Below are 14,696 nucleotides of genomic sequence, written 5' to 3' on the forward strand. Positions count from 1 at the left end.
TTGGGGGGGTTTATTGTCAGTAATTGGGGGGGTTTACTGTCAGTAATTGGGGGGTTTATTGTCAGTAATTGGGGGGGTTTACTGTCAGTAATTGGGGGGGTTATTGTCAGTAATTGGGGGGGTTTATTGTCAGTAATTGGGGGGGTTTATTGTCAGTAATTGGGGGGGGGTTTATTGTCAGTAATTGGGGGGGTTATTGTCAGTAATTGGGGTGGGGTTTATTGTCAGTAATTGGGGGGCATTTATTGTCAGTAATTGGGGGGGGTTATTGTCAGTAATTGGGGGGGGTTATTGTCAGTAATTGGGGGGGGGTGTTTACTCAGTGGTGGTTACTCAGGGTGATTATTATCTCTCTCTGTCTCAGCACGGGGAGACTTGTTATAACTGGGATGAGTCTCTGATTTGCCCCTTTGCTGGTCTAAAGATGTGGCCTAGGATTGTACCATCCCCTGTTCCCCCTACACTCACTCCTGCAAGTAGAACATTTACCACAGAAACCTCTCTCTAATCTGCTGTCTCCACAGAAGTTTCAGTCATGAAAGGTGCAGTTAAAAATGACGTCTGGGAGTGCAGGAAATCTCTGAGCTGTGGTTGTGTGCAAATAGATAGTGATTAAAAAATACTTCTTCCAATTTATAGAGTCTGTTCATTCTGCTCACGGCTCCTTGATACAGAAAGATATTGATACACAATCCATCCAGAAGCAATGGACCTGGTCTGTCCTCCTTGTACATACTGATCAGCTTGCTGCAGACTAGGAGTCATCATCCAGCAGTGGGATTCCTGTGGGAGACAACACAGATGGTGGTTAAACGGGAGCTGACAAATCCCACTCCAGAGACTTGAGCACATAACCTGGGTTGACAGTGCATTTCCGAGGGAGTGCCACAGTGCTGCAATCTCTATCTGTCTATGGAGATGTTAAACCGAGGTACAATCTTCCCTCTCGTTGGCAGTAAATATTCCTGGCTACATTTTCCCGTGTGTGTGTGTGTGTGTTGGGGGGGCAGTGTGGGGAGCATATTGTGTGTCCATTCCTGGCTCTCCCCACCACACAGAAAAGCTGATTGCAAACTGACCGATTTTTGGAAAGGCTGTCCCCCTCTGTGATGTTAAATTGTGACAACTTTTCCACACCAGTGCCCTCCCACCTCACGGGACCCCCTACGCCGCACTGCTGCTGGAGGGGGTTTGGGGATTCCAGAGTGGGGGAGGATTCTGGAAGTTTGGAGGGAATGTTGTGGAGGTATCTCACTAGACCCAGCATTTCACATACATGCAGATGCCTGAGAGCCAGTGTCACTGAAGACTGCGCATGCCCAGGGAGCTGGTTAGTCACACTGCCATCTGCTGATGAGAACATTACATGTGCAGTGGACAATGGGGAACCTGTAGATGTGGTGTATCTGGATTTCCAGGAGGCATTTGACAAGGTGCTGCAGTAAAGACTGCTACATGAGATTACACTGTTATGGGTAATGTATTAGCATGGATAGAGGATTGGTTAACTAACAGAAAGCAAAGAGTGAGGGTAAATAGGTGTTTTTCTGGTTGGTGGGCGAAGGTCTGACAGATGGAATCCAATATTGGTAAATGTGAGATCATCCATTTTGGTAGGAATAACAGCAAAACGGACTATTAAATGGTAAAAAATTGCAGCATGCTGCTGTGCAGAGGGACCTGGGTGTCCTTGTACAGGAATCTCAAGGAGTTGGTTTGCAGGTGCAGCAGGTAATTAAGAAGGCAAATGGAATTTTGTCCTTCATTGCTAGAGGGATGGAGTTTAAAAACAGTGAGATTATGTTGTAGTTGTATAAGGTGCTGGTGAGGCCACACCTGGAATACTGTGTACAGTTTTGGTCTCCTTACTTGAGAAAGGATATACTGGCACTGGAGGGGATGCAGAGGAGATTCACTAGGTTGATTCCAGAGTTGGGAGGGTTGGATTATGAGGAGAGAGTGAGTAGACTGGGACTATACTCATTGGAATTCAGAAGAATGTGGGGAGATCTTATTGAAACATGTAAGATTATGAAGGGAATAGATAAGGTAGAAGCAGGGAAGTTGTTTCCACTGGCGGGTGAAACTAGAACTAGGGCTCATGGGCTCAAAATAAGGGGGAGCAGATTTAGGACTGAGTTGTGGAGGAACTTCTTCACACACAGGTTGTGAATCTGTGGAATTCCCTGCCCAGTGAAGCAGTTGAGGCTACCTCACTGAATGTTTTTAAGGAAGGATAGATACATTTTTGAACAGTAAAGGAATTAAGGGTCATGGTGAGCGGGTGGGTAAGTACAGCTGAGTCCACAAAGAGATCAGCCATGATCTTATTGAATGGCGGAGCAGGCTCGAGGGGCCAGATGGCCTACTCCTGCTCCTAGTTCTTATGTTCTTTCCAAATGCAATGCTATTAAATCTTTTATAATGGATTGTAGAATTTTCTCCACTACCAACGTCAAGCACATTGGTCTATAATTCCCTGTTTTCTCTCTATCTCCCTTTTCCAATAGTGGGGTTACATTAGCTACCCTTTAATCTGTTAGAGTTATTTCAGAGTCTATAGAACCTCGCAAGATGACTACCAATACGTCCACTATTTCTCAAGCCACTTCCTTAAGCACTCTGGGATACAGATTATCAGTCCCTGGGGACTTACCAGCCTTCAATCCCATCAGTTTCCCCAGCACCATTTCTCTACTAATACTGATTTTGTTCAGTTCCTCCCTCTCACTAAACCCTGGGTTCCCCAACATTTCTGGTATCTTATTTGTGTCCTCCTTTGTGAAGACAGAACCAAAGTATATATTCAGTTGGTTGGCCATATCCTTATTCCCCATTATAAATTCCCCTGTTTCTGAATGTAAGAGACCTATATTGTCTTCACCAATATTTTTCTCCTCACATATCTATAGAAACATTTATAGTTTATGTTCTTCACAAGCTTACTCTTGCACTCCATTTTCTCCTTCTTATTCATCCCTTTGGCCTCCTTTGCTGAATTTTAAACTGCTCCAAATCCTCTTGGCCAATTTGTACGCCTCTCCTTCACTCTAATGCTCTAATCTCTAATTTCCCTTGTAATCCTTGGTTTGGCCACCTTTCCTGTTTTATTTTTGCTCAGACAGGAATAAACAATTGCTGCAGTTCACCCATGTGCTCCTTGAATGTTTACTGTTGCCTATACACTGTCATCCCTTTAAGTAACATTCCTCAGTCTATCACAGCCAACTTGCACCACATACTGTGTGGCTTCTTTCTTTTAGATTCAGGATCTTAGTCTCAGAATCAACTACGTCACTCCCCACCTAGTTGAAGAATTATGTTGTATTGTGGTCGCTCATCTCCAAGGGACATTGCACAACTAGGCTGCCAATTATTTCTTTCCCACTACGCAACACCCAGTCTTGGATGACCTGTTCCCTATGTGGTTCCTCAACGTAATGGTCCACAAAACCATCTCGTACACACTTCAGAAATTCCTCCTCTATGGTACTGTGACTGATTTGATTTGCCCAATCTACATGCAGAATCTCTACAGTGTGGAAGGAGGCCATTCAGCCCATTGAGTCTGCACTGACAACAATCTCCCACCCAGGTCCTATCCCTGTTACACCATGCATTTACCCTGCTAGTCCCCCTGACACTAAGGGTCAATTTAGCATGGCCAATCAATCTAATCTGCACATCTTTTGACTGTGGGAGGAAACCGGAGCACCCGGAGGAAACCCACACAGACACAGAGAGAACATGCAGACTCCTCACAGACAGTGACCCGAGCTGGGAATTGAACCGGGTCCCCAGCACTTTGAGGCAGCAGAGATAACCACTGTGCCACCCCAAACACCCTTAATTACAGATGTTTCTTTGTCACATTCGTCTCTAATTTCCTGTTTTATGTCATTTCCCAACATCACCCACTAACACTTAGCTCTCCACTTACAGATTCCACATTGCTGGAGCTAATGTCTTTCTTCGCTGTTGTGTTAATTGTCTCAGCAACGCAACTCCACCCTTCAGCTTTGTGTCTGTCCTTCCTGAATACCCCTGGATGGTTCAGTTCCCATCCCTGGTCACCCTGCAGCCATGTCTCCGTAATCCCAACTATATTATACACATTTACATCTATTTGCATAATTAATTCATCCACTTTATTGCCAAAGCTCCCTGTATTAAGGCACAAGCCTCACGACTTGTCTTTTTAACAATACTGCTCCCATTCCTTCACTGATGCCCTGTCTGATTCTGGTCCTTGGCTTCTCTGCCTATCACTTGTCCTATTTCCCTTAATCTCTTTTGTTCTATTCCTTTATTTCCCCTCCTCTGCATTCCCATCTGCCTGCCATTTTAGTTTAAACCCTCCCCAACCACTCCAGCAAGTACCCCACCCCCTCAAGGACATCAGTCCCGATCCTGCCCAGATGTAACATGTCCAGTTTGTACAGGACCCATCTCTCCCAGTGCCCCAGGAATCTGAAACCCTACCCCTCACACCACCTCTTCAGCCACGTATTCATCCTATATATCTTGCTGTTTCTACTCCGAGTAGCACATGGCACAGATTGTAATCCTAAGATAACTACCTTTGAGGTCCTAGTTTTAAACATCCCTATATTCTGCTTTTTGAACCTCAGCCTTTTTTTACCTATGTTGTTTGTACCACTGGATGTTCACTCTCCCCCTCCAGTCTGAGACATCCTTTACTCTAGCACCAGGGAGGCAACATACCATCTGGAGTCTCGTTTGCAGCCACAGAAACTCCTATTTATTCCCCTCCTGATTGAATCCTCTACAAATATTGCATTCGTCTCCTGTCCGCAGAGTCAACTGCAATGCACCAAAATTGACTGCTGCTGCTTTTCCCTGAGAGACTATTCCTCTATGGTATCCAATAGGGTATATCTGTTCTGCAAAGGAATGGCCACAGGAGGTTCCTGCATTGCCTGCCTAGTGCTCTTGCTCTGTCTGGTGGTCACCCATTCCTTTCCTGTTTGACTGAACCTGTGGTGTGACCACCTGTCTACACTCATTATCTATGATACACTCAGCCTCGCAGTTGCTCCACAATGTCCCTAGTCGCTGCTCCTGCTTTGAAATCCAGGCATCTAGAAGCTGTAGTCACCTCCTGTGCACATACTGGCGCTGGGCACTGGAAATATTCATGGCTTCCCACATAGAACAGGAAGAGCACACCACAGTTTGAACTCTCCTGCAATGACTTATCTCTTTAAATTAAATCTTTTGGAAGATACTTTAATTCAAATGATATCAATTACTCTAGGGCCTTTCTGCCCTGGTCCTTGTTACTGCACAACATAGTCCTTATAAACTATAAGCAGCAAAAGTCCTGACGTCACCTCAGGAGCTGCAAACTCTAAGCTCTCACTCAGATGCCTCACTGAACTCTCTCTCAACATGTTTTCAATCTCCTCTAGATGCTGCTTGAGGAGATATGAAATGATCAGGAGTGTTTGAAGGACCTTTGAGAACATTAGTTACGTGTAGTTAACACTCGTTAACTACATCTGTTACACTTTCCTAACCTTGCCGCCATGTTTTGGTGCATTCCCACGGCGGAGGTGGAGACGGCTGGCTGACTGCCGCCCTGGAGACGGCTGGCTGACGCCGCCCTGTGATGCCATTGGCGGGCACCCTCTGGAGGGCCACAGCCTGCTTTGGGTGCCCTGTTGTGGGGCAGGGCCACCCTCCTCAGCCTACGGAGCCGGAGCTGATGGGATCACAGGAAGAAGAGATTGGGATCGGATGATCAGTATCGATGTTGCCTGGGTGGATGGTCCCAGGATGTCGAGCTACTGGTCCTCCTCCCTCCGGGTGCCCGAGGGCCCCTGGCTGACTCCTTGAGGAGAAGGGGCAGTGGATGAGATCTAGGTGGCCTGCCCCATTCTGGCACTGACTGAGATGGATGGCAGTCAGTGCCTTAGCCAAGGAGGGCAGCTCCTGGACCAAGGTCTCCATGGAAGATGCCATCCTGCCAGTGTTAGCCTCAGTGTTGGCAAGGGGGCATTACCACCTCAGACTGAAGCTGGGCAGATTCCTCCATCGTACATTGCTGCCATCCCTTCCTGATGACCCTATGAATGTCACCTCAGTTCCAGTAACTGATTGAGGAGGAGGAGGTTGGTGGCTCCTCATCTGTCTGGAACTCCGCAGGCACCCCACCTCCACTAATCCTCTGAGTACCGGCGGCCTAGTATGTCCCTGCCTCTGCCTGCTGTGGCCCAGAGTACTTGCTGTGCTCCTCATTGCGACTGGACTCCTCTGGAACCAAGTCCCACCCGGCCATGTATCTCTGTGGAGGGTGTGGGTGTGACAGATCTTCAAAGGAGTTGACCTCAGGATCCTTACGCGAGGTGTCATTAAGGGCTAGGTTTGAGGGTCTGTCTCGTGGATGCCCTTGGCAGATTTCCAGAGGTGACTGAGAAAGAAATGAGAGATAATTAGTGCATGAGGCAGGGACAGCAATCGCTCACAGTATGGTTGTCTGATGGATGTTCTAGTGCAGGATCCTCACTTGGGTGTGAGCTGCTGACCTCACCAGCAGTGTAGGAACAGTCTGTGTCCTCACAGGCCAGGTCTATGGACCTGTTCTCAGTAAGAGTCTTGATCTTGGAAACCCCAACCCCCGTCCTGGGACCTCTCCTTTTTGTGAGCCAGCTTGTCCTGCATGAAGACAGATGGAGAGAGTGAGCACGATGCACACCAGGGCAGGTGATTAAGGTAGCAGACGTGTGTGGATGTGAGTGGAGCTCAGGATTAGAATGCAACTTCTGGGGAGATGAGACCAGATGGAGATGTGAGAGAGTGAGCGTAGAGGGGAGGGAGAGAGAGAGAGAGAGCGGGCGTGGAGTAGAGAGAGAGTGCAGAGGAGGGAGAGGGAGTGTGTGGAGAAGAGAGAGAGAGAGCAGAGGAGAGAGAGTGCGGAGGAGAGAGAGAGTGCTCGCTCACTCTCCTCCACGCTTGCTCTCTCTCTCTCTGTCACACCCACACCCTCCACAGAGCGTGGAGGAGAGAGAGAGTGAGAGAGAGTGCAGAGGAGAGAGAGTGTGGAGGAGAGAGAGAGACCAGAGGGGGGAGAGAGAGAGAGAACGCACAGAGAGAGAGAAAGAGAGAGTTGCGCGCAGAGGAGAGAGAGCAAGTGAGAGCAGAGGGGAGAGAGAGAGAGAGAGCGCAGAGGAGAGAGTCCCCGAGACCACGTCCCGAGCTGGACTGGTCCCCGAGACCACGTCCCGAGCTGGACTGGTCCCCGAGACCACGTCCCGAGCTGGACTGGTCCCCGAGACCACGTCCCGAGCTGGACTGGTCCCCGAGACCACGTCCCGAGCTGGACTGGTCCCCGAGACCACGTCCCGAGCTGGACTGGTCCCCGAGACCACGTCCCGAGCTGGACTGGTCCCCGAGACCACGTCCCGAGCTGGACTGGTCCCCGAGACCACGTCCCGAGCTGGACTGGTCCCCGAGACCACGTCCCGAGCTGGACTGGTCCCCGAGACCACGTCCCGAGCTGGACTGGTCCCCGAGACCACGTCCCGAGCTGGACTGGTCCCCGAGACCACGTCCCGAGCTGGACTGGCCCCCGAGACCACGTCCCGAGCTGGACTGGTCCCCGAGACCACGTCCCGAGCTGGACTGGTCCCCGAGACCACGTCCCGAGCTGGACTGGCCCCCGAGACCACGTCCCGAGCTGGACTGGCCCCCTTGGTGGAACTCCTGCAGACAGCATGAGGGTAGAGAACATTGCGACGGGCCTCGACTGTGTCTAACAGATGCCCCAGTGAGCTGTTCCTGAATCTGGGCACTGCTTCTTTGGAAGCATGTCTGTTGTCTAACAGTGCAGGGAATGCAAATTACAGATACACCATAGAGAGCATTCTTTCTGGTTGTATCACAGCTCGGTCTGGGCTCCTGCTCTGCCCAGGACCACAAGGAACTATAAAGGGTTGTGAATGAAGCCCAGTCCATCACTCAAACCAGCCTCCCATCCACTGACTCTGTCTACACTTCCCACTGCCTCGGAAAAGCTGCCAGCATAATTAAGGACCCCACACACTCCGGACATTCTCTTCCACCTTCTTCCATCGGGAAAAAGATACAGAAGTCTGAGATCATGTCCCAACTGACTCAAGAACAGCTTCTTCACTGCTGCTGTCAGACTTTTGAATGGACCTACTTTGCACTAAGCTGATCTTTCTCTACACCCTCGCTGTGACTGTAACACTACATTCTGCACCCTCTCCTTTCCCTCTCCCCTATGCACACTATGAACGGTATGCTTTGACTGTATAACACGCAAGAAACAATACTTTTCACTGCATACTAATACATGTGACAATAATAAATCAAACCAAGTTTAAGAAAACACCCACCGTCAAACTGTGTGTTCCTCAATGATGAATATTTAATGATGTTTGAAGTATATGGTATGATGTGACATCCACCATTGCAGCCGGTGGGTTGAATGCCGTTTTTCAGGCTTACTCCTGGATATTTAGGGCACATTCCGGGTGGGAAAGTAAGTGAATCATAGATTCCCTACAATGCAAAAGGAGGCCATTTGGCCCATCGAGTCTGCACCGACCACAATCCCATCCAGGCCCTATCTCTGTAACCCCATGCACTTACCCTAGCTAGTTCCCTGATACTAAGGGGCAATTTAGCCTGACCAATCCAGCTAACCTAATTCACCTAAACTGATGAGCTGGATGTTAAGGGTCTGCAGAGGACTATGGGTAATCTAGGTGACTGCTCTGTGGGTATGACTGCTAGAGTGTTAGAATGCAACGTGACAAGAGTGTGAAGTCTGGTAGGGAAAATGAAAATGCAGAATATTCTGGAGTGGTGAGAAACTGGGAAGTGTTTTTATTCAGAGAGACATAGAAATCGTCATAGAAATCAGAGACATCATAGAATCCTTATGGTGCAGAGGGAGGCCAGTTGGCCCATCAGGTCTGCACTGACCATAATCCCACACAAGCCCTGATCCCGTAACTCCTCATATTTACCCTGCTAATCCCCCTGACACAGTTAATTTAGCATGGCCAATCAACCTAACCCACACATCTTTGAAGTGTGAGAGGAAACCGGAGCACCCGGAGGAAACCCATGCAGAGACGGGGAGAATGTGCAAACCCCACATAGACAGAGACCCGAGGCTGGAATTGAACCAGGATCCCTGACGTTGTGAGGCAGCAGTGCTAACCACTGTGCCACCCTTGGGTGACCTTGTACATACACCACAGACAGCTAATATGCAAATGATATGTCATCTTTTATCACAAAACGATTGGATTGAAGAAGTTTCACTACAATTATCCAGAGTGTTGGTAACACCACACCTGGAGTAATGTGTAGTGTCAGTCTCCTTACACAAGGAAGATACACTTGCCCTCATGGGAGTGCAATGGAGGTTCAATGGGCAGATTACTGGGGTGAGGGTGTTGTCCAATGGAGAGGCAGTAGTGAGTAGTATTGTCCCTAGACTAGTGATCCAGAGACCCAGGGTAGTGCTCTGAGGACCCGGGTTCAAATCCCACCAGGACTGATGTTGAAATCTGGAATTAAAAATCTAATGATGATCTTGAAACCATTGTCATAAAAACCCATCTGATTCACTAATGCCCTTTAGAGAAAGAAATGTGACATCTTTATCTAGTCCAGACCCACAGCAATGTGGTTGGTTTTTAAATGCTCTCTGAAATGGCCTTGGAAACCATTCAGGGCTACGAGGAATGGGCAACAAATTCTGGCCCAGCCAATGATGTGCACACATCCCATGAACAAATAAAAATAAAGATTAGCTCATATCCCCTGTTTAGAATAATGAGAGAGGATCTCATTCAATTTCTAGAATCTAGAAGATAGAACAAAGAAAATTACAGCACAGGAACAGGCCCTTCGGCCCTCCAAGCCTGCACCAACCATGCTGCCCAATTGAACTAAAACCCCCTACCCTTCTGGGGACCATATCCCTCTATTCCCATCCTATTCATGTATTTGTCCAGCTGCCCCTTAAAACTCACTATCGTACCTACTTCCACTACCTCCCCCGGCAACGAGTTCCAGGCACCCACCACCCTCTGTGTAAAAAATCTGTCTCGTACATCTCCTTTAAACCTTGCCCCTCGCACCTTAAACCTGTGCCCCCTAGTAATTAACTCTTCCACCCTGGGAAAAAGCTTCTGACTATCCACTCTGTCCATGCCTCTCATCATCTAGTCCAGACCCACAGCAGACTCTGTCTCTGAATAGGAAGAGGAATGTTGAGTGTATTTTGGATATGGAGAGAATTTGAAGTTATGGGAATAGTGCGGGAAGGGAGGGGTTGGGACAGTAGATCAGCCATGATTTTGCTGGACTTTGGAGAAAGGCCAAATGGCTGACTCCATTTTCAATGGTTGTGCGATGAGGCTGTCCTGCCCAAAGAATCCGGCCACCAAACTGTCCACTGACTCACATGACCAAACTGAAAGAAAACAAGAAGATCGGTCCACTCACCTGCATTCACAATCCTCTCATCTGCAATTCAGGCTTCAGCATTGAGAAAGAGGGAGGGGAGGGTTTGACCTCAGTACCAACACCAGCATCAGTACTGACAGAAGAGGAGGCAACAGGAGCTCAGAACAAAGTGAGAGAGCTCTGGCAGCAGGACAAGGGGCAGCTTCACCAACCCACTTCATCAAGTAGCCTTCCCTAACAAGACTCCAAACCAGAGAGAGCCCAAACAAGGTGGGGAGCGAGAAAGAGAGGGAGAGAGAACGAAAAAAAAACATAAAAAAGAGCTGGTGGAAAGGGAGATGAATCCTGGGGATGGGCCGTCAAGGGGTACCTGTGGAGGAGTTGAAAAGTTCAAAAATAGACCAAATAAAGCAGAGAACAGGACAGCAGGAAACAGTGTACCCACCTGACAGGGCCAACTGGGAGCCGCCCCCTGTGCCGGGTGGAAGTAAAGAAATCTTGTTGAAGAAAAAGACATTTCTTTTCCCAAGCGAATGAAAATCTCTACAATTAACTGTTCCCTCCCTATTCCCTAATCCGGCTTCAATGCAGAGAATATCAGATCTACTCCAACACAAACTGGACTGCTAGGAAAGAGATCCCATGACTAAGTGCCTCTCCTCCCTCCCCCATATCCTTTGTTCCTCCTCCTCTTTCTCATCCCAAGCCCCTTAAGTCAACATCTGGAGCCCCTTGTGCTCCTTCTGAGCTTTTGCTGAAACGTTGGCACGTACACCTGGCATGTTGGATTAAAGCAATGGGTCAAAAGTCATCAACAGAGAGGTGAGAGGTGCCAAGGAGATTTCCTAGAATGTGACTACGGATAACTCCAATTCCCTGCAAAAAACTGAAGAAGCTGCTTTAATTCATCTTAGGGCAGAGAAGGTGAAGGGGATAGTTAATTGAGGTGATCAAAATTAGAGAAGCATTTGGAAGGGTAAATAAAGGAGAATCACAGAAGCCAAAAAGCACCCAGGTTTAAGATTATTTGCAAAAAAGCTGCCAGGGGGAGAGATATGATTTGGAATGCACTGCCCAAGAGGGTGGTGGATGCAAATTCAATCATAATTCCCAAAGGGACAATTACTTTCTGGGAAAAAGCTGGGATGTCCAAAGATGTGTGGGTTAGGTGGATTGGCCATGCTAACTTGCTCCTTAGTGTCAGGGGGACTAGTTAGGGCAAAGAATGGGGTTATGGGGATAGGGCCTGGCTGGGATTGTGGTTGGTGCACTCTTGATGGGCTGAATGGCCTCCTTCTGCACTGTAGGATTTTATGATTCTATGTAGGGAACGAGCAGAGGGAGTGGATAGCTCATTCAAAGAGCTGGCAATGGCACAGTGGGCTGAATGGTCCCCATGTTGTGTTGTATGACTCTATAACCACATGTACAAAAGGCATGAACAAACCTAACTACCAGAGTCTGTAGTGTCAGACCTGTGCATCTCCCACTGGCCAGCCAGACTATCCTGTTCAATCTTAGCCTGATCAGCTCAGATTATAAAATGAATGGAATTTGAATGGTCCTAAACGTAGGAAATAGATTTGGCCGATGGTCTGTTGTATTTCAGCTGGAGAACCAAAGTCTTAGTCATGACTATGGCAAAGATTTCCATAGCAACCACCATGATTAGGGACCTTCATAGCCAATGAAAATCTTTCAGATCCCGCTTCCTCTTTACTGAGGCAATGGACTGGAAAAAGAGGACAGCAAGTGGGATGACCAAAACTCGGAATAGACACTGGCTCTGTGTCGGTGGCAGCAGCCTCGATTCTCCTGCCATGTCACTGCCTCCTCCTGTCTACAAAGTACTGCTGCCCCCTCCCACCCATCAGGAAGCTTGGATTTGGGAAGAGGGAGAACGATTAAAGGAAAAAACACCATCATTGCAGAGTCTTGCCCTGAATAAGACGAACATGTGCTCAAGTGCAGGCAACCAATATTGAACAGCTTCATTTCCACCTCTCCAACACAGAGGGCTTTAGATTACACCCCGCCCCATTTGAAAAATAAAACATACTCATCAAAATGCAGAATGGTACTTATAGATAATGTTCCAGAATACAATATAACTAACCAAATACCAACAATACTTAAATACAAAATTTAAAGGATTAGACTGTATACCTGTTTCTCCTGTAACCACACCCAAAACATACATGACCAATATGACCAATAATACATGTAAAATTAATGTGTTTATTATAATTAGCCATAGTCTATGAAGAACAATAGGTATCCCTCTCCATTCAAGAGAGACAATTGTTTAGATATACATGAGGACACCATTCCACACCAAACCTGCCATTCAGCCCATTGAACACAATCTCACCCAGGCCTCATCCCTGTAACCTCACATATCTACCCTGCTAACGCCCTGACTCTAAGGGTCAATTTAGCACAGCCAACCTGCACATCTTTGGACTGTGGGAGGCAACCGGAGCACCTGGAGAAAACCCACGCAGACACAGGGAGAACGTGCAACCTCCACACAGACAGTGACCCAGGGCCAGAATTGAACCCGGGTCCCTGGCACGGTGAGGCAGCAGTGCTAACCACTGTGCCAACATGCTACCCATAAGGAAAGCAGGACTTCATGAACTACTGCAGCCTGTACAAGAATTGAACTCACACCATTGATACCATTCTTCGTTACATTCTAGTCAACTGAACTGACTAATCCCTACAAAAGACAGTACCCCCAACTGTGCTGTATTGCCTTGGTACTCTACTGGAGTGTCAGTCTTTCATTTTGCATTCAAAGCTTGGAATTAGGCTTGAACCCAAAACCTCATGGCCCTGATGCAGGAGTGCCACACACTGAGTCACAGCTGACATATTGAGGGGATAACAGACCCACAATTTTTGTTTACGAGATCGACGTTTTCCCACTTGGTCACCGCACCTCTTTTTTAAATAAACAAATACATCTATTTTCTCCGAAACACCGGGATGTGTTATTATGATCCAGCTAAGGACCAGTAACAAGATTGCAATTCAGTTAGGGACCAGTTTATCATAGAAACATAGAACCTTACAGTGCAGAAAGAGGCCCTTCGGCCCATCGAGTCTGCACCAAACACAATCCCACCCAGGCCCTACCCCATATCCTTATATATTACCCCCACTAATCCCTCTAACCTACACATCCCTGGACACTAAGGGGCAATTTTTTTTAGCATAGCAAATCAACCTAACCCACACATCTTTGGACTGTGGGAGGAAACTGGAGCACCTAGAGGAAACCCATGCAGACACGAGGAGAATGTGCAAACTCCACACAGACAGTGACCCGAGCCCAGAATCGAACCCAGGACCCTGGAGCTGTGAAGCAGCAGTGCTAACCACTGTGCTACCGTACCACCATTTAAGGTACTGTTTAAGGTAGATAAAGTGGGTACTTTCTAAGGGAACGAGACCACCAGGTTCCAAAGTTTTTAACCAAACAAGATAGACTTTACGGTACAAAACCGGAAAAATAAAACAATTTAAATTATCTATCCTTCACTCTAACATTCAGAATTAACAGGAGGTTTACATGAACTAACGGGGAAACTATGGTAGAATCACTGTATTCATGTCACACCAGTGCACTTCTAATATCCTGGAAGACTGGGCCCTTTAACTGAAAGGAAATATAGGACAGAGCCTGTCACCCTGCCTCACTCTGCATGTCCCCAGAACTCTCAGGCTGCCTCAGCCTCAGCCCGGATTAAGGTTAGTTCCTGTTTCATATCACCTTGTCCTTGGGAGAAGGAAAGCTTCACCACAGTGAAGGTTTCTTTACAATGGCTTTACTGTTTCTTTATCAGCAGTACCTAACCCTACATCATAAACTTCTAACAAATAGCTTATGCACCATATACAACCTTCTTTCTGGTTGTATCACAGCTTGGTATGTCTCCTGCTCTACCCAAGATTGCAAGGAACTACAAAAGGTCGTGAATGTAGCCCAATCCATCATTCAAACCAGCCTCCCATCCATTGACACTGTCTACACTTCCAGCTGCCTCGGCAAAGCAGCCAGTATAATTAAGGACCCCACGCACCCCGAACATTCTCTCTCCAACTTCTTCCTTCGGAAAAAAGATACAAATGTCTGAGGTCACGTACCAATCAACACAAGAACAGCTTCTTCCCTGCTGCTGTCAGACTTTTGAATGGTCCTTGCATTAAGTTGATCTTTC

The 14,696-nt window shown here is 47.6% G+C and overlaps 1 protein-coding gene across 2 annotated transcripts in view; it reads right to left on the reverse strand.

Moving 5' to 3' along the window:
* Window positions 1-365: 365 nt before the first annotated feature.
* The window catches only part of susd4 (sushi domain containing 4), a 52,532-nt gene continuing 38,201 nt past the window's right edge, over window positions 366-14,696 (reverse strand). Inside the window, exon 6 of one of the 2 annotated variants that reach the window (XM_080184706.1) lies at window positions 366-783. In XM_080184706.1, coding sequence (XP_080040832.1) covers window positions 755-783 — 29 coding nt within the window. In that variant the 3' untranslated portion in view covers window positions 366-754. Of the gene's footprint in view, window positions 784-6,207; window positions 6,434-14,696 lie in introns of those variants that run through there. The other variant, XM_080184704.1, reaches the window with a different exon arrangement.

The sequence above is a fragment of the Carcharhinus amblyrhynchos genome, unplaced genomic scaffold, assembly GCF_965287045.1.
Source record: "Carcharhinus amblyrhynchos unplaced genomic scaffold, sCarAmb.v2.hapA scaffold_880, whole genome shotgun sequence".
NCBI lineage: Eukaryota > Metazoa > Chordata > Chondrichthyes > Carcharhiniformes > Carcharhinidae > Carcharhinus > Carcharhinus amblyrhynchos.